Below are 26,093 nucleotides of genomic sequence, written 5' to 3'. Positions count from 1 at the left end.
TTTTGTACCCTCGCTACTTCCTGGAATTAATAATTGAATGGAACATCTGACCAATGTCTTCTGTCTGTGAGGTTTTTAGGTCTGTTTTGCCTTCAGCTTACCGGGATATGCAGAAACACACCCTCGGGTATGACACGTAGAAGCACAAATTGTCACATAGTGGAAGTGCTGGGACTTTAGAGAAGCATTATGGCACTGGTGCCAGATCATACTTTATTGAACCGATGTGAGTGCTCTGTACTTGCATGTTGGTTGAACCTTTGCCTTGCAGGCAGGAGAGTTGTTTGTGCAATGCACCTGGTGCTAGCCGAAAACCAAAGCAAGTACCTAGCTGTATTTGACAGCTGCTTTTTTCCGGTGGATGTTTGTTTTTTCAGATTCAGAAGCAAGTGTTAAAAAGATAAATGTATCAGCTAAACATACCTAAGTATATGAAATATTTAAAACCTGCCCCAGTGTAGGGAAGTATTTGAGATACATTTGCAGTACATTGAGATACAAATCATAACGATTCATTGTCAGAAATCAAACCACGAGCTTCTCTTTAATGACTCTTTAGCAAATCAACTTCGGTCTTGTACATGTCTCTTTACTAGTTGCTAGCCAAATACCTGCCTTGATGGTTGTGACTGATTATCACATACACCAATGGAAGCACGTTTCCTATTTTACAGTCCTATTTTTTTTTTTCTTTTCTTCACTTATGTTCACTGCATCAGATTTCTGTATATTTGTCAAGGAAATTCATTTAAATGCTCTGGTTCTTATCCTTTGCTTCAGAAGGGAAATCTGTAGAGTCCTTTGAAGCATCTTTTGCCTTGGATGGCCCTCAGCAATGTCAAAAGCAATTATATGTCAGTTATAAGAAATTATTTTTGAAAGTGCCTGTAAAAATTAAAATAGCTGTTTCTGTACACTGTACCAACGTCTTCAGCCACTCAAATGTTAGAGTATTCCAAAACAAAACTATACAAAAATACTACGCAGTGATGGAATAAATGCTGACAGTTTGAGATGTTACTGTTTAACTGCCTTGAGAAATTCCATTTACTGAAAATAATTCACATACATGTTTGAAACATTCAGGCCTACGGTAATTAATTTTCAGCTGAACTGATTTCTGTATGCAAATTGCTCTGAGTAATTATGCAGAGAGGGAGCATGCGAGAGAGAAAGAGAGACTTAAATATCTGAGCTTGTTAATCGAAAACATGTTCTCCCCTAGACTTTGGGGGAGGGCTAACACCAATTTTCTCCCTAATGAAGCAGAATGATTTATGCCAAGATTTGCACAAGCAGAATAAGAACCATTGGTAATTATTTGCAATTGACGGGGGGGGGGGGGTGTAATCTGTTATTAAATAACATTTTTTAAAACCAGAATTATTAACAATACCAGCTCTGAGAAGAAATGTTACACTCAGCTCCAATAAACAACATAGTCTTAGCCACTCAATGTGGCCACTTACCAACCTGTAAAATAAGAAAATCTGGGGAAAGGGTATAGGCAGAAACCTCCTGAATGGCTATAAAAGCCTGGAAGTCCATCACAGGCTTGCTTGGGTGTCTTGTTCATACTCGGGTGATGGGGTAGTCCCATTGCACTTGGATTAAGCTCCACTGACAGTCTAACCTCAGCACATGGATCGGTTGGAGTTTACCACTGGAGCATTGAAAACTATCATGTTTTCACAGAGAAGCAGAGCAACATTCACCTGAGTGCTCTTTAAGTTAATATGTATGGCCATGTTCACCTTAAGAAAAAAAAAAAAGCATAAATTCATCATCTACTTTAAAGCTGAGCAGAAGCTCTAATTCTGGGGGGAAGTCTGTGGTTTACTTTGAACAACTGAAATGTTAAAACCAAAACTGGTTTTCGCCATCATGTGTTAACCATCATGTGTTGAAAACATACCCTTTTCCTAGTAAAAATCAAGGGCAAAGTTTGTAGAGATTTTTATTAATACATGTTTAAGCTGGCTGCATGGCTTCTTACACGTTTGCTATACGACAGTTTTCATAGAAGTATATAGTAAAATTCCTCCAAGTCACTACTTAGCTGCTTTGATCACACTTTCTCTTTGACTGTCACCGTGCTGTAAGTGGAGACAAGACGCTGATTTGAAACGTTACATCTTAGATCTGAAGTTTGACATGAGCTGCCATTTGATCTTCATGCTGAGTGGGGAGGAAGCCAGGCGAGCAGTCAGCCTTCCGCCCCTACCTGCCCAGACCCGCTTGTGTTCGCAGCTTTCGCGTTCCCGTGCCCTAGCTGCTGGCCTGTACAGCCGGGAGCTGTGCTTTCCTTCTCGTGCTTGCTTGTGGAGTATTGCTGGAATCAAGTAATACATAATAATATTGAAATGCACACCTATAATGTAATGCATCATTTAATTGAGAGGCTTTGGTTTTTTATCAATCTCTTTTGTCTTAAAATATGCACTAGGATCTCTGCATCGAAGACAGCAGGTCCCATTTTCCAGTTCATCATACCTTTCTCAACAGATGTTCTTCTTTTCTCATATAGTCAGAACAGTTCCAAGGGGATTGCGTAAAAGCAACTGCTCTTGACATTTCATTATGCAGAAGTATTTTTGTCATTGAGTGATCATAGTACTTATTGTCAGGCAATTTTCAAAACAAAAAACCCAATATTTACATAATGCCGTTTCTTTTTGATTGTATAGTTTGTTTCAGCTCCACTAAACAGCTATGAGTTTGAAATTACTCTCTTCCCCCAAACGAATGGTCATAAAAACATAATCAAGCTCATAAATCTTGCTATGAACTAGTTGTACAGTTTCTGCAGGATTACACATCCATTGCTGCAAGACGTTGAAAGTATTTATTTGTTATCACCCTCTTAAAGTCAAATGTGTGAAAAATAAATTTACTCTGTTGTGATTAACACAGTGACCCACAGCTGCAGCATACAGAGCTACAGTCTTACAGAGCAACTTCTCCCTGTACTGCCATTGTCTGAACTCAGGAGTTTCCTGCAAGTCATAAGTCTTCTTTTATAGTGGTAATATATAAAACAATGAAATGTAATAGAAAAGTATCTCAAACACTGTTGTTAGGTCTTTGTCCAACACTGATTTATATTGCAAACTCACAGCCTCTGGGGAATGGTACAGGGAGGGGAGAGGAAAGTGTGTACAGTTCATAAGAGAACGTTCCCTGGCCTGCTTTGTGGAGCTGGGAGGAAAAGGGATTTGGGATGCAATTGGTGTTTGTAATCCTTTCGGTATTGGAAAGAGATGTCAGCGTAACATTAAGAGGTTGTTAATGGTCTGATACAATCCCTGGTGTTCATTGTTTACCCATTATTCTGGTGTCTATGAGATAACCGCAGAAGATTTATAGTTTTAAGAGGGAACTTAGGTTGCTATGCATAATAAAAGCTTGTCCAAAAAAAGGAATGCAAGTCTTTTGTCTCTTAATGACAGGAATTCTCATTCTACACCTCTATTTTGTATAAATGGGCCTAGCACAGGTTTTGGGTCACCACGTACATATGGAAGCCTTTCCCCTTTGCAGTGCAATCAGCTGACCTATAGAGTACAGTTTTCCTACAAAAACGTTGTGGCCAATGAAGCAGAAGCTTTAGCCCATCTAAACACTTCTTCACTTGTGCTCTGCCAGCCAGGAAGAGACTTCGCAGCTCAGAGTACCAGGACAGCTGGCCAGAAAACAAATGTCGGCGGCAGAAACATCCAGGTGTTAAGTGAGGAAGAGTAAGACTTTTGAGCCAAGATAAAAAGCCAGAAATTCTAAATTTTCCCAGGATACAAAACTTCTGAAAATTATTATACTGAGAGATGTGCAGTACTGTATTTCCCTGTATTTCAGCCAGCTGTCTCCTGGGATGGATGCTTCCCTTGGAGACCAAGTGTGCAGGGATCTGAACAACAAGGGAAAAGCTCAGGACAGGAAACTATGAAGCCTGGACTCACAAAAAGATAGGCAGGGTGACTGAAGTGGGTTTTCATCAAAGAATTTATGTTCATGTGAAACCTTTAATTCCAATACTGGCTGGACACGTATCTCCTCCAAAAATTTTGGACCAGTCCTCAGCCACTGTCAGGTCACGTTAACTAACCGTATCAATTTCACCTTCAGCCTCAGTCTAAAGAAAAAGTGGAAAAATGTTCACATATTAAAGCCAGGCTTGAGGTATTTTTGTTATTACTGTGCGGACAGACCTGAGTAACTATGTGCAGACTCTTTGACATAGAAAAGGGATGGCTGTAGTTTTCATTTCAAGCTGATAAAATAACATCTTTATAATAAAACACTTCAATTTTTTTTCTCACTCCTCTTCCCACTTTCATTTATTTATTTGTACTTTTGGCTCTTCGTTTTCAAAGATTTCATACTCATTGCTTTAGGACAAAAAGAACTGTGATGACAAATATGGTTGTTATGTTTCATCTTATTCCCAAGGGTCTTTTCTTCTGCAGATGATGAGCATCTGCTCCTAGTCATGTAGAAATCTGATTAACAAAGCATGATCTTTGATTAGCATATTTCAGAAATTGTTTCTTATTATGAGCTCTCCTTAGGGCTTGTGTTGCTTAGCAGTAGAACAACCTTCCAAACTTATTTAGCATGTTAAGGAACTTTGCAGACAGATAAATCCCTATTTTGACCCTTTATGTTCATATGGATCATGCATTCTGCGTAAGTGGAAAAAAATCTCAAGAAATAACAGTCCACATCGTGGGGTTTTCTGCTGTCTTCTGACAAAGCCCACAGTTTTGCTTGTATTTAATAAACTTCCTTCTACTGTTTTGAACTGTATGTAAGGGCTGCTTGTAATGAATAATAAATGATGCTTCTATAGCGTCTTCCATTTAAGGATGTTCATGAGCTTTTCCACCATGAATGAAATAATTCATCCAACACAGACGTGGGGAAAAGCTTTATTTATTATTATTATTGTCAGCACTATTAGTCTTTTCAGATTTTAGAAGCAAGACACTGAGGTAGAGAGAAGTTGAGGCCTGATTTAAAAGGAAATAGTGACCGGGATTTCCAGCCACATCTTTTCCCATTCCTTTGCTTCAAACTGATGACCATTCAACAACCATTCAAAAATATTATTTTTTTTAACAGACAATTTTTTAATTGCAAAATATTTGAAAGTTGTGTTTCTTTTAACAATAATGTAGTGTGTGATGCTATTTCAGAACATACATACCTCAGAAGTGCATGCATTTCTATTGCCTTAGAAGACCTAAGGAGTTCCTGAAGTGGATATAATTCTTCAGTTAGAGTAAATTTTACTATGAAAAAATACTGAGTATTGAAACTGTACATGATGTCACATAGACCATGTGGGCATAAAACTTGCTTCTTTTATTCATGCCAAGCTAGTATTGACTTTCAAGGCTAAACCCACATCCCTACTTACACAGGCTGTGGCTGGTAGAAAACTATGAGCACACTGCCAAAGAGTGCTCTCCAGCAGCCCAGCAATGTTGGCAGCTATTAGCCCTGGGCTCCTAGTCAGTTTGCACAATGGTTTGTGTTGATGTAGCGTTTTGCATCAAGGATGTGTCACCAGCAAAAGCAGACAACATGCATGTGCTCCGGTAAAAGAGCGAGGCCGGCTGCAAGCGAGCAAAAGTTCTGGTCATTAAATTTTTGTGTGTGTGGATATGACCTTTGAATTCCAGCAGCCCACTGAACCTATGATCTGGTGACCCTTCACGCTCCAAGTGGTGCTTACTTATTAAAGGCTTTGCAGAAGGAGGGTATCTCACTCTGTTTTGCAGTTTAAGAATATCTAGGTAGACAGATAGGTAAGGAAATTGTGGCTTGCCATTTCAATCCCTGTCAAATATCTGCCTCAGTCTTTAACTCAGTCTCCAGTGAGAGCGAAGTAAGAGGATTAAGAATGTATATCTCACCCGCTGTGTTCTGGGAATGTAAAGAGCAGCAGATGGGCTACTTCTCATGTGCCTGTGAGTCTGACTTAGAGAAGACACCAAAAGGGAGCAGGAAAACACCCCTGAAGAGCCTTTTCAGCCTTTGGTCTTTTCAGTGGGAAAGACCCTGGCCCCTCAAAGGCTGCCTATATATTCTCCTAATGGCAACTCATTGGATGTTGATGCCTTGTTGTTTATGGTGCAGGAAACAGATGGCCTTTTCTCCTTCCTTGCTCACTTCACCTTTTCTATCAGTTTTAATGGCTTTAAAAGAAAAAGCTTTTAACGCTTCTGTTTTGTTTTTACGATTTCCCGTGTCTTGCACCAAAGGCTTCCACTAAATACATACACACTAGTGAAGCTCAATTGCCCATCACAAATGTGTAATGGGTGTTAATGTGGTAAGAGCTTGTAGCTATGGCTGTTTAAACCAACACAGCACAGCTGCAGCACTTCAGCACTGCAGGAAAACAGAAGAATCCTCTGCTTGTTGGAAGTACATTTGCTGTCGTATAAAGAAATTTGGTACATAGCAAACTGAAACTTCTTGTACTTCAAATAGTATCCTTTAAAAGTTTCTCTGATCATTCAGTAAAAGTGGGAAACTCAGTTATCATAATGTGCAATAAGAGCTTTATACAGTCCCAAAAATGAAACGAAGAGTTGCCCATTTCCAAGAGTGGCCCATTATGTGGGGAGGGAGGGGAGAGGTAAAATGGGATTTGAGGACACATTGAAGAGGAACAGAAAGTCAAATCCATGGCAAAATAATGTCCAAAAAAAGCTTATCTAAAAATCACTTCTTAAACAAAGGTGAAATTTCTCTGTATGGCTGTGACTTCCCTTCTTCTGAAGTATTCACATAACCATTTTTTGAATATTTGTAATTCATCCTGGCAGATACATCTTATTGCTGATCTTTAAAAGCATCCTTTTGTAAGAGAATGAATTTAGATAGATATCCTTTCAAATGGGACTTGATTGCAGAAAAGTATTTATAAAAGATTTTCCCAGGTGGGATCAGTGCTTTAACTGGAGTGGTATCCAGCACAGCACTATATCACTCCTCTTTTTTTTTGTTTCAAAGATTACCAAATCACCACTCATTTAAGGAAGCAGTCTATAGAAACTTGGCAGGAGCAGACAGGCTTGCACGCTGGCGGGACAGCAAATACTGTCTGCCTCTGCTGAGCTTCTGTAGGGACCAGGAGGCTGCTCCGGCGCCTGCGCCAGTGCCCAATGCACCAGCATCTTCTTGCCTCTGTGAAGGAGCAGCTCCTGCCTCCGCTGAGATCAGCCCCTCTCGCTCACTTTGGGTGCTAAACAGGATGATTCCAAACCAAAACCTAATTTTACTACATCAGGCCTCTGATACATGCTTAATAGCTTCATTTATTTGAGGAGAGGGGAAAGGTATGTGCAGTTCTAGTAAAACCTGATGTAATATGCCATGTGCTAATTTCTTCATTTAGTGTTAGGAGACATTTTTGTGTATACAGAAAAAAAATGAAGGGGCTCTTCAGACTCTCACTGCTCCTTTCTGAGTGTGTTTGTTGCATCTGGGGAAAACGGTTCATCGCAAGCTAAATGAGGATCTTTGCAGGAGCCTCCTGTTAGAATACTGGCAGTGCATCGCTGTGCCATTTCAGTCTCTGAGTGCCCTTTTCAGATAAGCAGGGTGTGTGTGTGTGTGCGCGCGCATGTGCACATGTATGTTAATCCTTGTGTCCATGCTAAATGCCAATTTTGGTGCTTACTTTCTGTCTGCAGGCCTTTAAGTCCATTTGCGTCGTCATTAGGGTACAGCATTATTTACTCCTTCGAGTCCACTATTGTGCTGCCTTGCAGTACACTGTTATAGAGAGGCAGATTTTAATGAGAGGATTGGTAAATGGATATGTTCAGGAGGAAGGTTCATGGGATCTTTCCTGATCAAAACTGTAAAGAGGGTACCTGAGGGTAAACCCTCGTACCGTGCACTTTCCAATGCAGGATTGCATGTCGCTTCTGCACGTTTTCCAGACTCCTGACTAGCTGCAGTACCTCAAATCATCCATCGCATCAGAGGGAGAGAAGCTCCCTTTACTGCCACCATGTCCTTTTCTCCAGCAACTTAAGAATTGTTGAGAGAAAGATCGACCACTGTATTATTCATCCTGGGGCTGGCTGCAGTACAGAAGATACCTTTCTGGGCTATGTGTCCCTGTCTGTCCCCTGGTCCTGTTAGGCTCCTGTTAGGCTGCTGGAGAGAAGGGCGAAGCAGCAGTGATCGCTCCTTGGGGAACCACAGCCTCAGACCAAAGCAGGGATGCTACCACCAAGAGGGGGAACATTGGATAGTGTCAGAAGGAGAACAAAGAGCGTAAGGACTGACTTTAGAGGACGAACTTTCCCTGGGGAGCATCAGCAGGGACAACAGCTTGGGCATATTTGCTCTGAGATAGCAACTCATCATGCTCTCTAACCCCACTTCTGACAGCACTGCTGGTCATGTAAATTGTTCTGTAAAAGCCCAAGATTATTTTATTGTTATTACTGCTGTTCAACTCAAACGTTTTAAGTACAGAAGATGCTTATCTGTAAAATTTAAAAATAATTTCTACAAAATAATAGACCTGTTATACAGTATCTGTGAAATTAAATTTATTAGCACTCTGCAATATGTCAGTTATTAGATAGCTTCTAAAATACTAGTCATTTTGTTACTTGTGAGTGTATTTTATTCCACCATAACTGTTCTATGAAATAAACAGCATGATACAGATTATTATACCAGAACTTCATCCTAAAGTGTCATGTCTACTATTAATGTGAATGCCAAGTTAGACCCAGATCACTGTTCAATATTCAGAGTGTTTAAGCTCTCCATCTATCTTTCTACTTAAACATCTTTATTTAACATGCAGTCTGAAAACAATGGCACATACTATAAAATGGCAAAGTATTTATTCACTCAGATGTGGGAGTGTTCATTCTAACCAGTTGTCATCTGTCAACCATGAGATAACTTTATATGCATTTCTCACTTTCTTTCTTAATATGTCTGGTTTTTTATAGCCCTTGATCCATCCAAAGATCCATGTTTGAAGGTGAAGTGCAGCCCACGTAAAGTGTGTGTCACTCATGACTATGAAACTGCTATTTGTGTAAGCCGCAAGCAGCTGGTACACAGGTAAGGAAACTTTACGTTGTTTGAGGTTTTTGTGTCTTCATAGACATCCACTATGATGAGAAGAAGTAAAATGAGAAAACTCCAAAATGAACATTAAAAACCATAATTTTAAAACATTCCTTTAAGGTTTAATTTGCATTTCTTTCCAAAAACAAACAGTAGTCCTATTATTTATAACTGAGGCTATTCCAAAAAGGTGAACTGAAACAAGGTGCACCATGTAGTGTGGAGTGCAGAATGCTCTCCTAGTTCTGGGAGTGGTTTTCTCCTCCCAGAGAGCAGTAACTATGCGTATTTTAAAATCTGAAAACCTGGAATATGAAAACATTTTGTTAGAGACTTCTACAGTTCCAGTAACTTAATTAGAATCAATTAAAAAGAGATCAATAAAGATTTTTTTTTTTTTTTAAATATATCAAACGTCTGCTTAAATTTGGCAAAGAACTGAAAAATGTTGGTGGAACTTTGTGGAGCGTCTCCCTGGGGAGTCACATAATTACAGAAAGCTCCAGATCTGATTGTTGAATGACTGAATTAAGAGCAAATGAAATAGCTAATATGTTAAAAGCTTTGGCCAAGATGTTCAAATTAGACCACAGAACTTCACTGAGAGAAGCTATGAATAAACAAAGAAAAGCCTACTGAGCATAGGTTGAAATACACTACGAACAATCAAGAGTGAAGAAATTTATAAACAAATTTAGAGAAAACAAACTAACATTGCCCTATTTTGGAAGCAGAACAAGTAAAACCAGTAAGGAAACTGGTCTGGAGTATCTCCAGAGTCTCTCTGAGTCAAGACCCAGAATAAAACTGAAGAAATAAGCCCCTCCACTTGCCAACAGGTGTCGAATAAAACTTGTACTGCTGTAATGGGCAACTCTGAATGGTTGGTCTGTACTTTAAGAAAAATATGTTGTCTTGCTTTCATTATATTTGAGTGATAAATCTGGGGACTGGTCTCCAATTTCTTTCCCTATCTAGTAGGGAAGCAAAAATTTGCCTGTAACAACTCAGGTCCCTAAATGTCATTATCAGCTGTGATTGTAGTTCCACAACTGTTTAAGCCAAACTAAATTCAGGATGATCTGATTCCCATGTGCTAGTACTGCATCTCATCATATGTCACTGCTACCTGGCTGAGGAAGCTAATCCAGTTAAAAAAACCTCTCTTTGATTTATAATACAAAGCTAATGGTGTAATGTGCATGAGGCAGTATGTTTAATCTTTGGTTTTCAATATGGAATGAACCCTGGCAGGATGTCAGGAATATGGCTATGTGCAGTGCTTACATTCTAATGACATTTTTGGCATTATGTAGCTTACATTTTCTAGTTAGGATGGATTTAAAGCACTTGCATTATATAGTAGTCCTTATGATATATAGACATAGATGTTGAGCCAAATGCTTTCTGAGTTATTTCCAGTATTTAATGTCCCAAAAGTGGTCAAAATGGTACAGAGTAATGGTATAGGGGAGGAGCTGAATATCCTTTTTTTCCAGAAGCCAGGCTGTGTTTCATGTGATCTCTCTCTGATTCCTCCACTGCCTGCAGCTATTTCAGCTAACCTTTGAGTAGCACTGTGACTATGGAGATGAATAGAAAAGTATTGAAAACTTACTTTGAAAATTCTCCTAACAATTTCCAGCAAGTTTTGTAATGCTGAAAGAACTACTGCTGATGTGTGATAGTGGCACATATGTCCCCAAAGTGTTTTTATTCTCAAAATAGCCGGCTACCCTTGCCTCAGAGGGTGGACGTGTCAATGAGGAAAGTAACTAGGCCAAATTCTCTGCTGATTTGAATCAGTGGAGTGACACCACTAAAGATTTTCGTCTTTAGTCCCACAACATTCTGTTCTTTTTTCTGTGCCTGACCTGAATACTGCTGTACGTCTGACTCCAGTCATATTTAAGGCTGTGTTAATCAGGAGTAAATGCATTACAAGAGGTGGAGTTGCACCTATTTAAAACCAGTCAAAGCCTGAATATATTAGTGTGGGTGCGTGTGTAGTAAGAACCATCAAATAACACAGCACCATTGTGATTGCTTTGCACATCCACAGTGCTTTTGGGTGTGCTCAGAAGGATTTTCTATTTTATGCATCATTATCAACTTGCTGTAGTCGCTTTACAAAGCATGTAGGCTCAGCAAAAAGTAATCAGGAGAGCAACGTCTCGCGTTATTGCTGAGGCTTCCAGACAGAGCTACGCCAATTTGCATCACCTGATTAACTGACCCACTGAAGAGTTGCAGCATGAGGAAACTGTATTTTTCCAGGCATAGTGTAGCTAACTTTGAAATAAGCAGCGACAATGCAATGCCATTGCTGTTTCATTTCCTTTGTGCTGGAATGCACACTTTTTAAACCACTGCAGGAATACAATAACAGTGTATAAAATTGAGTTAAAAGGAAACTTGTTATTTTACTTGTACTCCGACCCTGGCTCCGTGGTGGCTAACTCATCCTGTAACGCTTTCACTCTCGTGCCTTTTGAGTAAGACTCTCACATCTGACAGCACGGCTGTCACGTATTTCACAGTGCTGTGGCTTTGATCCTGCCCAGGGTGGACCTGCTGGATGCGGGGTCCCCTGACCCCAGCTGGCGGGGCACATGGGGTGGGTCCGTGGGAGGGCAGCTCAAGGTGCTGGTAGGTTTGGTTGTGGGTTACCCCAGGGGTGCCAAAGGAGCCTGCTAGCCGTCCCATGCCCCAGGGGCAGCCTGGCAGCCTGGGCCCTCCTGTGCAGCCTCCTCCTTCCCTCTTCCTCCTCCCCTCCCCTCCACAGTCACCTGGTGAGCAGCCCCAAGTCCTGAAGATAAGGGAGAAGACGTCTGAGAGGTGTTTCAGACAGACAATAGCGTTTTGTCAGCACATCCTCTAAGGCGTTTACAGTACAAATTGGACAGGGCATCAAGAGAAAAGGCAAGACTGAGCACTGACTGAAGAGTGAGTAAAAGATAAATTTGAAGGTACCTTCTTATATGCTTAATAGTCTTTGGACTAATGACAGAGTCTTATGAAATCTTTTGTGTGGATTAAAACCCCTTTCAATTTGGACATGATCTATGAGGAAGAGTCTTTATTAGTTCAGTTTTGCATGAAATGCAGTAGTTAATATCTCTCAAAGATTTCTCATACGTTTGCAGTCCTGTAAAACTTTATGCCATTTGTCTCTGCTGGTATTGCTAGTGCAGCTGATGGGAAGGAAAGATGCCACTCTTGGGCTTTTTTGAAAAGAACAGACTGAGAAAAGAGGATTGATGAAAAAATAATGGGCATATTAACATGTCCAGGGTTTACAGCTTTGTTCAGTCCATTTAACTGGCGATCACCAATTAGTTCGTCACTGCAGTGTGTGTCACTCACAAAGGTAATCGTGCAACGTCTCTGCTTCTCTGCTGTGACTTAGAAATCCAGCTGTTCAGTCAGTATTTCTTCACTACTTTTGAGGCTACTGCTGCTGACAAAAGGGGCCACTACCGAGTTCCTCACAGATTTTTTTTTTAAGATCTGGACAAGTTCCCAGATAAAACATCTGTTCTTCTAAATTACGCATCAAAAGCTTGGTCTGACCAACGTGGCAGTGTTGGCAACTACACTTATCCACAATAAGCAGACAAATCTCCCTCTCTTTCTTTACAAATCCTGCAGTTGATCCACCATTTCTGGTGAGGAAGGACCCTGTTGAAAACAAGTCCAGTAGAACATCCCCATATGTGAAACTGAGCATTTTCGTACCACTGCTATTCTATGTGCTATTTGTGTCCTTTAACTTGTATCCAAAAGGGAATTCACGAATGAAGAAAATTAATAATTGCAAGACCGTCAGTGACCCACCTGCTTTCAAGAACTGCTTGGGAGCATTACAGAAAAATCTTTGACCACAGCAAATGCCCTTTTAGAGATTTACTGAAAAGTTGTGCACGTAAGCAAGGATTTTAAACAGCGCTATTCCTCAATGTCTATGTATTAGATCAACAGTTACCTTTTAAAATGCACTAAATATAGGGCCTATAAACCCTAACCCTGTTGTTTTGCTCTCCTCTCTGACTCATGCGTGTCTGTGTTTTCTCTTGCTTGCCTTCCTGCTAAATGCTAATGAGGGTTGGCACACCACCAAGGGCTCCTTTGGGGGTAATATCTTCCTGTGCTGAAAACCTGACTCCCCCATTCTCAGTGGCCTGACCGATGTGAGGGAGGGCTTGTTCCTAAGCTCGTGATGTTTAATTCTGCATGATTTATGTGGTAATGTTTATCAAAGCCTGAATACGTGAGCAATCTATATGAGGTGTTGTAACAGAACCAAACCTGGGAGATGATTAATTATCTTTGGATCTACTAATAACATCCGTTTGTTCCCCAATTAGTCTTGCTGTGTTCATAGCTTTTTCTATTCTCTTGTTCATTTTCATGCTGATTCAGAAAATAATTGCTGTTCATTTGTGTATTAAGTACAATTCAGGAAAAAAAGCATATCCCAAAGGGAACTTTACAAAACAACATTGTTCAGCTTCCTGTTGGTATATTTATCAGTGTTAATTGTATGTTTTACTTGTATGTATTTTCTTGAAAGGGCTACCACAAGCAGCAAGATGGGAGAACCCCGACAATAATAGGGCAAGACCACTGTGTAGTTTATTCATTTTTTTGTCTTTCTCCATGGAGGCTATCCAACTAGTTTTTCTAGTAAGCTTTTATTACTTCAGAATGTTTCCAAAGCAAAGTGTGAATATTTCTAACTTCTCTGCAAATCCCTACTTTTCTTTCAGTTTGTGCTAAAATGAAGAGGGAAGGGACGTGACTCCCTAACAGGGTGAATTCTCCCCCATTTCATTGAAGTCTTGATGCTTTTTTGTAAGCTGGCAGATGCAAGACAGGCAAAATTGTGCAGAAAATTTGGAAAATCTGCTGTAAAAATACTGTTCTTTCAATTATTATTTAATCTTAGCTGAGGAAAAACACAGGTATTTTCAATGGTGCTGCAGTGGAACACAGTTCGTTCATGCATGTTGGGTAGGCAGCATGCCAAAAAATGTGTTCTGGGACACTGAGGCCTTCCTAGAGTAACAGGCCTCCGTAACTTTAATGGTGAAATGTGGGACTCCACTCAATAATTTAGGATAATACAGCTCTCTAATAAAATCATTATGAAGATTAAATTGTTAATGTATGCACTGGATGCAGAAAACATAAATATCAAAATTATTTTTCACACCCTCAGAGTCTTTTGCAAGTTCTGGGATGAATTCACAGTTATGAGTTAATATTTACTGCAGATTTGTTTATGGGCAGCAAATGAATTCTTTTGTTGATTAATATTTTCAGAATTAAGGGAAGAAAACTGCCCATTTCAGAGCAAAAAGAAAATCTTTTGACCGTAGTTTTAGAAAAAAATAAAGCCATTTCAAATTTGTTGGATTTTTTTTCCAAGTAACAATACAACAATATTTACATCTCCCTGCAAACTGTTTTGGAGTCTCTAAATCTGATTTTCCCTAAAAAAAAGAATGTTTTCATGCAAAACATATTATCCACCTCTAATGCTGAGCATTGATTTCTCTAATCTACTGACATAGATTTTTGCTTCAGAAGAAAGAGCGTTGAAATATTTGATTAAATACACACTCACAAAAACCAACAGATTTCATTAGGTTTTTTTCAAACAAATATATTGTACTGGGGAAATTGCCAAAATTTAGGCTTATTATTCCCAAGGGTACCTCTGACAGAATCTCGGAGAATTATTTTAATCCTCTATGAATGAAAGTTCTAGACACGAACAGAATGGAGTAAATGGCATTTTTTTGTAATTTGTAAACTATAATGCATTACTCTGTAAAGACTATTATCCTTTCTAATATCTAATCACTCATGGTACATTGCACAGTTTAACTGTAGCTCATGCTGTTTGTCCAGAAAAATAAATGAGAATCCAGGAAGATCAAAGAGAGGGGGGCCTTTGAGGTCACAGCCAAGTACAGCACATAATGTGATGTGCAAGTGGTGTGCAAGTGATGTGTGCAAGTCCTTAGAGAAAACGTGAAAGCTTTTAAAAGTATTTCATCTCTGAACTGCCTGACAACAAAGGCATGCCTCTGCTACGGTGCGAAAGCTTCCGATTTTGCAGCAGACACGTAACAGACACGTGGAAATCAGGAATGTTTGTTTTTCTTATGTGGGCTAAGTTGCCTTTTAACAAGACAGAGAGCACATCGTTATGATGTGCCATCAATCTACAAGTGCTCAAGGGGACCACTGAATATTAAGAGAGAACAGTAGAAGAGTCTGGCACTATCCTTTATTCCCCATTACAGTTATTCTTAAAATTTTGATTATGAAAATTACGATCTAAGCATGAACTCCCAAAGGTCAATAGCTTTTCCTCCAAGATAGTCTCCATCTTTAACAGCCCGGGATTCAGTCCAAGGATGCTTAAATATTGGAACAGCACTCACTGGTTTTAAAAGCAGATATTACTCTACTGAACAGGATAATCTGTAAACTGTAGGTCTCATTCTCCAACTGGTCCATTTCTCAGTTTCGACTCTGCCTAAGGTAAATTGATTTTAACTAAAGAGACCATAGGGAGGGTTTGTGGAGGGACTAGCTTTCATCAGTCAAGATGATATGAGCTAGTTCTGTTCTGAGTCATGAGAGTGACCTACTTGCTGCCAGGAGATTCTGCACAAAAATCCTCCAGTTCATTATTTTCTGGAGGAAGCTGTCTATGATATCTCCCCTTAATAGACAAGACTTTATGTACCTTTTAGGCTGTCTTCTGGCTTTCCCAAGCTCTAGATACGCTGTTGACTTGGGTGTATTTCAGAACTCAGAGGTAAAAGACCCCTGAAGATTAGCAAACATGTAGAAGGAAAGATCCACTTCCCTTGACTTTAAGTACTGCAGTCATCTTTAAAGCTGAATTCAAATATGGTTGCTGACTCAAAGCAAAAAGTGCCCAAGTTTTGCACAATGCATTTTGGCATTTCCATGCATTTTCAAACTTCCACAGAAAAAAGTAGACATGTTAAAGTATGGTCAGGCAGAGCACAGATATCTCCCATGGAAATTGCACAAGATTGTCTCCAGCAGCCTAGATGTGAAACTTTCTGCATCCCGAGGCCAATTAGCCACTCTACACTTCTCTCCCCAGAACTGGTAACTCATTGCTAGTCATGCTTCATCAGCTTTAGAGCTCATTAGAGTAGTGCAAGGTGACTGTCTCCTATTGGACATGAGCAATTTTTGAAATATATGATAGCGCACAGCTCTTTTATAATGGATTTTAGAGTATGTAGTCCTCATCTCTGTCTGCTTTGGCAATAGCAATAGATGAACTTGTTCTTGCTATCAACAGGGGATTTACTGTGTTTTATTCACAGTCACCAAGCACCTGGCTGCTGGGGTGAATGTCTTACTGCTAAGGTCATTGTCTTTTGCTCTGCAGCTCCTATCTTACTGTGCTCTACTTTACTGTGAGGATGCTGCAAGCACAAAAGGAAATACCATGGTTATTGAGACATACTCCTGCTGCATAACTCCTTTTAGACCAGTATCAGAGCACTCACGGAAAACCACCTCAATACCTCTGGATACCTTTGCTATCATCAGAAAGTTATTATATTGAATAGAATAAGAAAATAACCTATTATCTTCTGCACTTTAATTAACATTTATAAATAGTTTGTGCATTTAAAGATAATATTATTGGATGGGTTGAATACCGCTTTGTAATATTCCTGCTCTTAATATTTCTAGTTGTATGCTTTTAGCAGTATATAAAAATGGACCAGAAGTGACTTCTTGGATCGTTAAGTCCAATCCCTCTGCAACAGTATCATATAAACTTTTTCATTAGCCTACCAAGTTCTGTCTTAAAGATAATAAGGTTTATTGCCCCCCCTACTCCGTTTGAAAGAAACCTTAGCATCTCAACCCCTCTGGTTAGAAACCTGCTAATATCTAGCCTAAATTTATTCAAATCCAGCTAAAACTTCTGGAGTTTTCCTAAATGGTTCCTCAGTACTTATTTGGAAATAATGAACTTCTCTGGTTTTGGTAGACTTAGCAAATGCTCTGTTTTCTTATAGCTCTCTTAAAAAGACATTCCTCTTGACTGTCTCCATTTTCCTTTGTAGCAGAGCTTATTGGGCTTGGCTGCTGAGATCAGTCAAGAAATTAAACTCAAAATTATCGCTTTGTCTTCTTGCTATTTAAACTCTTTACACATCTTTAGGTATTATATTCCCTCTGAGTCGTTGCGTATTAAGATTTTAATCTTTATTTCTTAAATTAATCCCCTCTTTTAAGTGCCTGTTCTATTCATGCCTGCTTTAAACCTGTGGTTGTCCTTCTGTGAACCCCGGTAGAATATCTGCAATTCAGATGTCCATATTCCAGGTGGGCTTTCAACTGAGCTTTCTGGAGAACAGTTCTGGCTTTAATGTTCTGTGTATCTCTGGATTGATATAGAGTCCAGAATTGGGTAGATATCTGTGCGGTTTGCTGTTTCAAGGATTTGTACATAGCATTCTACATTTGTTTCGTCCTCACTAGAAATATACAATCGCCAAAATTACTTTTCTCTGTACAAAACATTTTTTATTAACATGATAACAGAAGGAGGGGGAGAAGGGAGTTTGAAATAAATACAAGCCATACCTAGTTGAGCATTACATATAAACTATATATAAAATTCAGTGTTTAGAGCTCTGAGATCTGACTAATGTGAAATTTAAATGTATAATGGTGGAAAATGCATGTCTGAAAATTAATGTGTGAATATAAGTTTGTGCAGCAGATTCATAGGGAACACAAGCCAGCAGGAAAACTTAAATATATGAAAGATAAAATAAGGGCAACACAATGTTTGTTCTTCAATGGTTTTACTATCTCAGTGCGTTCTTTTGTTGACTGCAGAATTGGTCATATATAAACCTCTTGATACAGCTCTTATCAACTTGTCAAGAGCTAGCATCCAAAGCTAAGTTAGAATCCAAAAGCTCCTGTTTCCCTTGAGGTATCTGGAAGAAAGCTGAGTTAAAAGTTCAATCACCTCCTCCATGGCATTTGTCTATTCCTGACTTGGATTGTGAGCTGTTTATAGCAAAAGGGATGTTGGCTTTTTTGTTGTTTGAAAAGCTCCTCTTGCTCACTCTAAAGTGAGCAAGAAATGAAAACAGTAATTGGTATAAATGTCATCTGCTTGGCAAATGTCAAGCGATTTGCCAACAAATGAATAATGAACAAATGAATAAAGTTGGATGGGACTCACTGCCTTTGTATCCTTGTCCTGTAAGAAGACGTTAGGCTTTGCATATGGAGTAGCTTGGTAATTCTTGGACTTTCAATGCTTTTTCAAACAATGTCAACACATTGTCGTTATCCCTATTATTAAAATATAAACAGGTAGGTATATTAAGATGTGGGACCCAAGAAGACAGTTCTACAGGCTCTCCATAGACCTGTCAGCAGTACCACATTTGACCATTGACCTTGTAGGTCACATGCATGTGTTTTTACCTTGAGCTGTTCGCTGACTTTCTCTATGACTACGTTAATCCTCTCACGACTTGGAATCTGCAATCTTTGTGGGTTTACCACAGCCCAGTAGATTAAGGATGTATTTCCCGATTCAAGCTCTTTGTATTTTCTATGTGCTAAAAATCTTAACCATAGAATCGCTGGAAGCAAATTTGTAGTAGTATTTAATATGTATCTGGATTTTTGCTGTTGTTTATCCCTATCTTAAATCTGTTGAGTAATCCAGTCAGTCAGAAATTATTATTTAATGTTTACAAATGACCTCCAATGCTCTGAAAATTATTCTGTATTTATACAATAATCTGTTTACTGGAGATTCTAAATTTATTGCTGGTTTTTGCTGTAGAAGCCCCAGGACATGAATGTGTTCAGTGGAAAAGTCTTTTTAGTGATAATAAAAGGCCTGCTTTTGTAAGATTGGGACTGATGTTTACAGCGAAGGAATTTTATTAAAGCTTTTCTTCAATTTCCAACATCCCATTATATTGGAAAAAATATTAAATGTGCAGCATTTTAAAATCTGCCTTTCGATAAATGGCATTTGTCCTGGTTTCAGCTGGGATAGAGTTAATTTTCTTCTTAGTAGCTGGTACAGAGTGTTTTGGATGTAATGTGAGAATGTTGATAACACACTGATGTTTTAGTTGTTGCTAAGTAGCGCTCTGCCAGCGAGGAGGTGCACAAGAAGCTGGGATGGAGCACAGCCAGGACAGCTGACCTGAACTAGCCAAAGGGATATTCCATACTATGGAACGTCATGCCCAGTATATAAACTGGGGGCCATTGGCCGGAATAAGCTTAGAATAAGCGCTACTTAGCAACAACTAAAACATCAGTGTGTTATCAACATTATTCTCACACTAAATCCAAAACACAGTACTCTACCAGCTACTAAGAAGAAAATTAACTCTATCCCAGCTGAAACCAGGACAACATTATACATTCCAATTGCAGTGAGCGTTACAAACAATATATTTTGTGTGAAATTTGCAAATTAAGCCTTAAAAATATTGCATTTCATTTGATGCTGGTCAGTTTGCTGCTTTTTACAATCGTGTGTCTTCAATACGATGCAGACTCAACATACATAACTTTTAAACCTACCAAAGACTGATCTTTATTGTTCGTAAAACAGTTCTGTTTTACCATTACACTTCTGAGATTTTCCAGTTATTGCTTCTAAAGCCTTTCACTAGCAGTGAACAATAACAATAGGCTAAAATTCTAATGAGTTGGGCCAGACTCTTCTTTTACACCTCTTGCCTTGCATAGTTCACAGCTTTCTATCCTGTGTGTACGGTGCTGTTGGATGGGAAACTTTGGCTCCTCTAAAGGTGGAAGAGGTTTTCTGCAGAGTTCTGCTGAATTTCATACCTCGTTCAACATCCTTCATCATTTCAGGCACAAAACTTCACTAGGAAGAATGATGAAGCCATATCCAAGACCACCCTGAGGAATTCATCAGGAAGTATCTTGGCTTTCATTTTTGAGTTAAAGGTTGCAAAAAACTTATACTGTGAAGACCTTTTCCACCTAGGTTTGGCAGTTCCAAACTAGATTAGCAACAAAGGCATGAATGACAGCTAATACAAGAAGTTGAAAAACGTAGTCTTAGGTGTTTTATCCCTTTCACAGCCATGCAGTTCCATCTAATGGCACTCTTTTGAAAGAAATAGAATATGAAAACAATAAAAAAGAGCTTCTTGCATCAATCATTTTCTTATTTGGTGCAAGTTATGTTATCAAAATTAACTTCTAATCTATTACTTCCTGCTTCTTTAGTATTTCAATTTCTATCATTCTCTTTTCATTAATAAGCTTATGATTGCCTGCTTAGTGCTCTGCCAGAACTCATCAAGAGTTCAACCTACAAATTTTCAATTTAGTCATTTTATGTCAGATTAATTCAACCAATGAACCACGAATGACATTATTTATGGACATGAGCCACCAAAGTACAGTCTGTTTAAAGCTCTGTACGTAGGGAGTACTAATGATGATTAGAAATCAACCCAAAACATTTTGCTTCTTTAAATATGTCTGTTCAGGTATCACTGTTCCACTTACAAATTAACTATAGAAAGGCAATGCTGTGCCATTAACTTTTTAGGCAAAAAGAGTAATACCTTAGTACATTTTTGAAAGACATATTGCTTGTATCTCTAGATTTAAACCAGTCTTATAATATAGGGTAATTTCATTCCAATGAGCATCTTCTGTATCTTAAAAAGAAGGGCGGAAAAAATCTTGATATTTCTGTGTAATACTTTACACTTCTTATTGTGCAGCCAATTTTTTAAGGTAGTCAAGGAAAGAAAAACCATGCCAAAGTGCGTTGTAATTACAGTCCGTATCACCAATGCAAAACTCTTGTGTGATCACTCTAATAATTGGAAGAGGTGATCAGAAGTTTGAACTTCAAAAACTAATAAGGAAAAGAAGGAAATTCTCTTCCGTGGTTTGAGCTCTTCCCCTCATTCTTTCTCCCTTGAATCTGCTGTGAAAGTCAGTGCTAAATTCTCAGTGCCAGTAGTCAAAAGATCAAATTTAATCTCATACCAAGCCCCTTCATGGCTCCTTAAAACTGAAAAGAGTTATTGTTTCAGACTCCCACAGCTCTCAGGATTTGGCCTGGTGGATTTGTGAGGCTGTGAGCAGGCATTCCATGAGAAGATGTTGAACTCCCAACATTCACTTTCCTCAACAGGAAAATATTGATTCATTGAAGCCCATCTCATACTTAGATGCCTGTAGAGTTGGAAGCCTACGGGGTCATTTTATGTTTGGAGGATCCATATTCACCTTTCTCATCTGTAAATTCAGTGATATATCTTTCATCAAGGACTGGATATTCATTCTAAGCCACTTAACTGTCTACAGTGTAGAGCTGTCTAAAATAAATAAATAAGTAGCAAATATATAATGATAGATTCTGTTACATTAATGAAGCATAATTACCAGGAAACATTTCTACAGATCTGTGCTATTAAACCTTTGTGGAATAGTGGGGGCAGGAAGATTAACAAGTTTTCAAATTAGTTAAAAGAGAATTATCAAGCCTTCATTTTGCTATCAATTATTGGATTTATGTTCTCTACTTTAACAATGAAATCCTAAAAGATTCATTGCAAGTAAATACAGAATGTTCAGTGATTGCAATTTAAAAAGTCAAAATTTCTAGCAGATTCCACAAAGTTATTTCCTACTCTAATTAGTATATCAAAAAAAAGAAAAAAAAAGAAAACTTGTATTGCAGCCAGTGTAAAACTGCCACCTCTATGAAATCAAATATTGCAATTAGATACAGTACTTAAAACTGTTTTTTTCTAACGTTCTTGGATTAGCTCTTAACTTCGTAGAATTATCTGTATAGTCTTTGCAGTCTCAGTTTGCACTCAGCTCCCTGCTGAGATTTTTTTAACACTGGAACATTTTGAGAAAGTGGAAACAGAAATGAGCTTAAAATGAAAACAAGCTTGCAGCTTTAAGTATTGAGTAGACATGTTCTGGAGTCTTCTGACAAAATGGTTTCCCTGTCAATTCAACAAAACATTTTCTAGGAATGTAAAGAATAGTTCTTGACAAGAAAGTCTATCACCTCAGAAATGTGAGTAGGATGGTGAAGAGACCTTGAATGTAGAATGTAAAAAAGAGAGGTTCAAGCCTTGTCACTCATGTAGAATAGTCTTCTGGATCTTCTGATAAGTGGTTATTGGCTTTTCTTTATGGCTTTCCCTGAAAGTCTGTAGTTTTTATGCCTTTCTCTTGGTGTTTATTGGAGAAGGGATTTGGTCTCATCAGCCTAGGTGAGTGCCCTAGTCACTGGACTGTCAAATCGGTATCTGTCCATGTGTGACCCAATGAATATTTCATTGATTATGAAAAATTTGCTCATTAGCCTGATGGTTATGGCACTCAACTGGGACTCAAGCTCTACTGAGTCTGTACTGCTATTGTTAACAGAAGGGTAAATAAAATCCACTCCCATGACTTTCCAGTGTACCACCTTTGAGAAGTCAGTAAAATCAGACTGACGTAATCACCACCTCCTGTCTTGATGGTATGAAAAATTTGTTTTATGTTAAGGTTGTGAAGAGAGTCTATAGCATATAGTTACCCCCAAATGACTTGAGTATTCAATTATCATTTGTACCTAGAGAAAATAAGATATTATTTTCTTTCATTATTATCTCAAGAGACAGATTATGGCTTTGCTCCTGGAAAAGCTTCCGGAGACATTTTCTCTCCTCTTTTCATTATTTGGAAGCGATCTAGCATTGCTGCTTTCATATTTTATTTCTACAATGGTAGAGATGAAACGCATTGGATTATGATTTCTGAAAGATGAAATCCTTTGCCTGGGTGTTCACTGGTTTGTGACGAATGCCAACTATTAAAAAAAATTCTCAGTCTCCTTTCTTTTCCATTTTCTGGGACAGTATCTTTAATAAGTGGATATAACAAAGTAGACTTTCCCAATAGCCCTCAACTAGCCTTTTTTCTTAGAATTCTCTTTGCATACTGAAGAATAGGCAATTTCTATCATTATCTCCCTTCATATTTTTCCAGGAAAAGCAAATCCTTCAGAGTGTTCTGAGGACTTGCTACTAGACCTGCAGGATTCAGGAAAAAAAAATCTCACAAATCTTGTGAATGCTTAGTGATGTGATCACTCTAACTACCGCAGTATTTTGCTTATATTACATTTTAACTCTAGCAGCAAAACTTGTCATGAAATAAATATTCTCTGACAGTCGCTGTACTTTTCTCCTGCCTAGAAGATCTGCACTTTGAAAAGAAATTATTTTGTCCCTTAATGAGGGCTTATGTTATCTCACACATCTATAACACAGTTTTAAAATAAAGAGCATTTTGTGTACCTTGAGGCTTTTTTATAACCCTGTAAAATTTCAAAATTATGCTACTTTTCAAAAAAAGGAAAATATACCCGAGGGCTAAAGCATGCTGTGCAGTTCATTGGAATCCCAATTATTTTCACTGATATGTTTTATCTCCTGTTTATTTTTATGTATTTTTATTTGTCCTCTGGCCTAAACTATATTCTCATCTTTAGATTTTTCTCATCTTTCTTTCAGCACTGTACTGAATCTGTAATACTTTACACTTCTTATTGTACAGCCAATTTTTTAAGGAAGTCAGGGAAGGACTGTCCCGACAGTTATGATTGGGATTAGAGGAGCTTTCTGCTGCAGTCCCAGTTTTGACCCAGACTGAATCAAGCATCTGTAAATTTTTCATGTAGCTCACTCTACTAGAAAGGAATAGTTTTGTAAAAGTTTTGGAGAAGATATTTGAATTATCTAAGTTATTTCACTTTTGCAAAGAAATCTTCACAAACTTTTTATTAACAGTATTGTTCACACTCAAATTTAAGAAGTTCTTTACAATTTACCTTAAAGATATGAAACTGGAGTTTTGTTCTGAAGTAACATTTAAACTGTCACTGATGGAGAATGCAGCCTTAAGACTTCAGATTATGTTGCAATTTTGTCAATTCTTCTGTTTCCCCTTTTTCTTTCTGCTTTCGCTGGCAATAATTTTGAGCCTTCCAACTGTATTAAACACAAGAGGCTTCATAAAATACAGATAAATGTGATCTAATCACTCTCATTAAATCAGTTTATTAGTATTCTTTGTTGGAATTGGTGAGAAACTGTTTTCTTGTCTCTTCATAAATTTGGAATTTTAGCATTTTTCCATCTTAACAAAAAACCAAAATCTTGAAAAAAAATTCATGTTCAGATACACAATATGGTTCAGTCAAATTACTCCAAGCATTTGTTCATCTAATCTTGAAATATGTCAGTTTGATTTTGATGTTTCTTTTTTAACAACTTCTGATGTAAGTTTTAACACAAAAAGACTTTTAATAAAAACTAGCCTGTAACTCTGAATTTGGGTAAGTAAAACATTTTGACAACATTAGCTCTTTTCTCCTTCAGCGTTTTTACAGATATGGAAATCCATTTTCCCATGGATGATTTTGGTTTCAACTAGTCAGCATTTGCTTCTTTGAGAAAGAAATGTTAAGTATGTTTCTAAACTTTCCATATTCTCAGTTTCAAGACAAGGGCCACTGAGGCACCAACTACTTATCCTGACGCACAGGAAATAAAGTAGTAGGTTGGAAATGATGATTCTAGAAAAAGAGGACAAAATAGCTGAAAGAGAGGTATTTATAACACCTTATCCTTTTAATTGCTGAAGTTTGATGGAGTTTGCTAAAAAAAGTGGGGAAACAGCTCTTTCAAACAAGTGATTACTTGGCAGTAGCATACCAAGCTATCCATACTCTGCTAGAAGGCTATTGCTGAGATTCTTGGATGGCTGCGTGCCTTACGTCTCACAAACTACCTGGTCCACACCAGTATCCTGTTAATGCGCGCTTTGTTATGGCTTATGGCTATACTGTATTTATTGTCTTTATCTGTATTTATGCAGCTACTAAAGAGAATTGTCTTTGTATCATCCACACTCATACTATATAAAGTTTAGTAAGAACGAATACAGTCTGCTTATGCTATTTTTGTTATTGTAACTCTGTCACAGCTTTATTATGATAATATCGAGAAAAATGTTATTTAGTATGTACGGGGAGTGACAGTTGGGAATTTTGCTTTGCTGGTTTAGCTGGCCTCCAGCTTTGATCACCACGCAACCCATCTTCTTTTATGAAACAAAACAAACCATTCTAATTAGTTGATTGTTACAATCAGTGATCATCAACTGTGGAAGACTAATTAACCTTAGTAGTAAATCATAATGTAAGGTTTTTTTCATTTGTTTAATGAATTAAGAAGTCAAGAGAACGGGGTTAGTTAAGAAGAGTTGAAAACACTAATAAAGAATCAAACCTGCTCCTCTAGTCTAGCATCCAGTCCCTTGCCTTGCTCAGAAGACGACTCAACAGATAGAAATACAGGATACTTGTATGTCCTCTGTTTTTTCTTTCCTCTTCTTTAGAAATTCTTTCTTTGTACCTTATCGGCATCCAAATTGATGGTCCGTGTTGAACAGGAGGGATGTTTTGTAGATTTGTTGTATAAATTAGTCTGTCCATTCTTCATTGCTGTACATTGTAATGCTGCGTGCCATTATTCTGGTCAGTCATCTGGCTTTAAATCTCTTTCAAGTCCTTTGACAGATTTTTCTAGTCTTAGCTAATCCAGTTTACCTGAAGCCCAAGACTGCCAAATTGAATTACACTGCGGTCATTCCTGCTTAGCACCTCATCCATAGTTAATTTCTTGAGTTCCTATGTTTTATCTGTGTATAAATTTTTCATTTGCAACAATATTTTAGCTTAGCAAAGGAAGAGCTCAGAAGTCTGAGGGGTTTTTAATTAGTTCCTTTGTTAGTTCAGAAATTTTTATTTCATTTTGAACCAGCTGCCTGTATAACTGAGGTTCGTAGTGCTT

General features: G+C 38.2%; 1 protein-coding gene across 1 annotated transcript in view; it reads left to right on the top strand.

The window, feature by feature from the left end:
* The window catches only part of SPOCK1 (SPARC (osteonectin), cwcv and kazal like domains proteoglycan 1), a 323,597-nt gene that overhangs the window by 181,353 nt on the left and 116,151 nt on the right, over window positions 1-26,093 (top strand). Inside the window, exon 4 of the mRNA XM_050905361.1 lies at window positions 8,991-9,093. Within this exon, the coding sequence (XP_050761318.1) occupies window positions 8,991-9,093 (103 nt within the window). The remainder of the gene's footprint in view (window positions 1-8,990; window positions 9,094-26,093) is intronic.

The sequence above is a fragment of the Gymnogyps californianus genome, chromosome 14 (assembly GCF_018139145.2).
Source record: "Gymnogyps californianus isolate 813 chromosome 14, ASM1813914v2, whole genome shotgun sequence".
Taxonomy (NCBI): domain Eukaryota; kingdom Metazoa; phylum Chordata; class Aves; order Accipitriformes; family Cathartidae; genus Gymnogyps; species Gymnogyps californianus.
The sequence above is the reverse complement of the archived record's forward strand: the minus strand, read 5'-3'. Positions and strand labels throughout refer to the sequence as shown.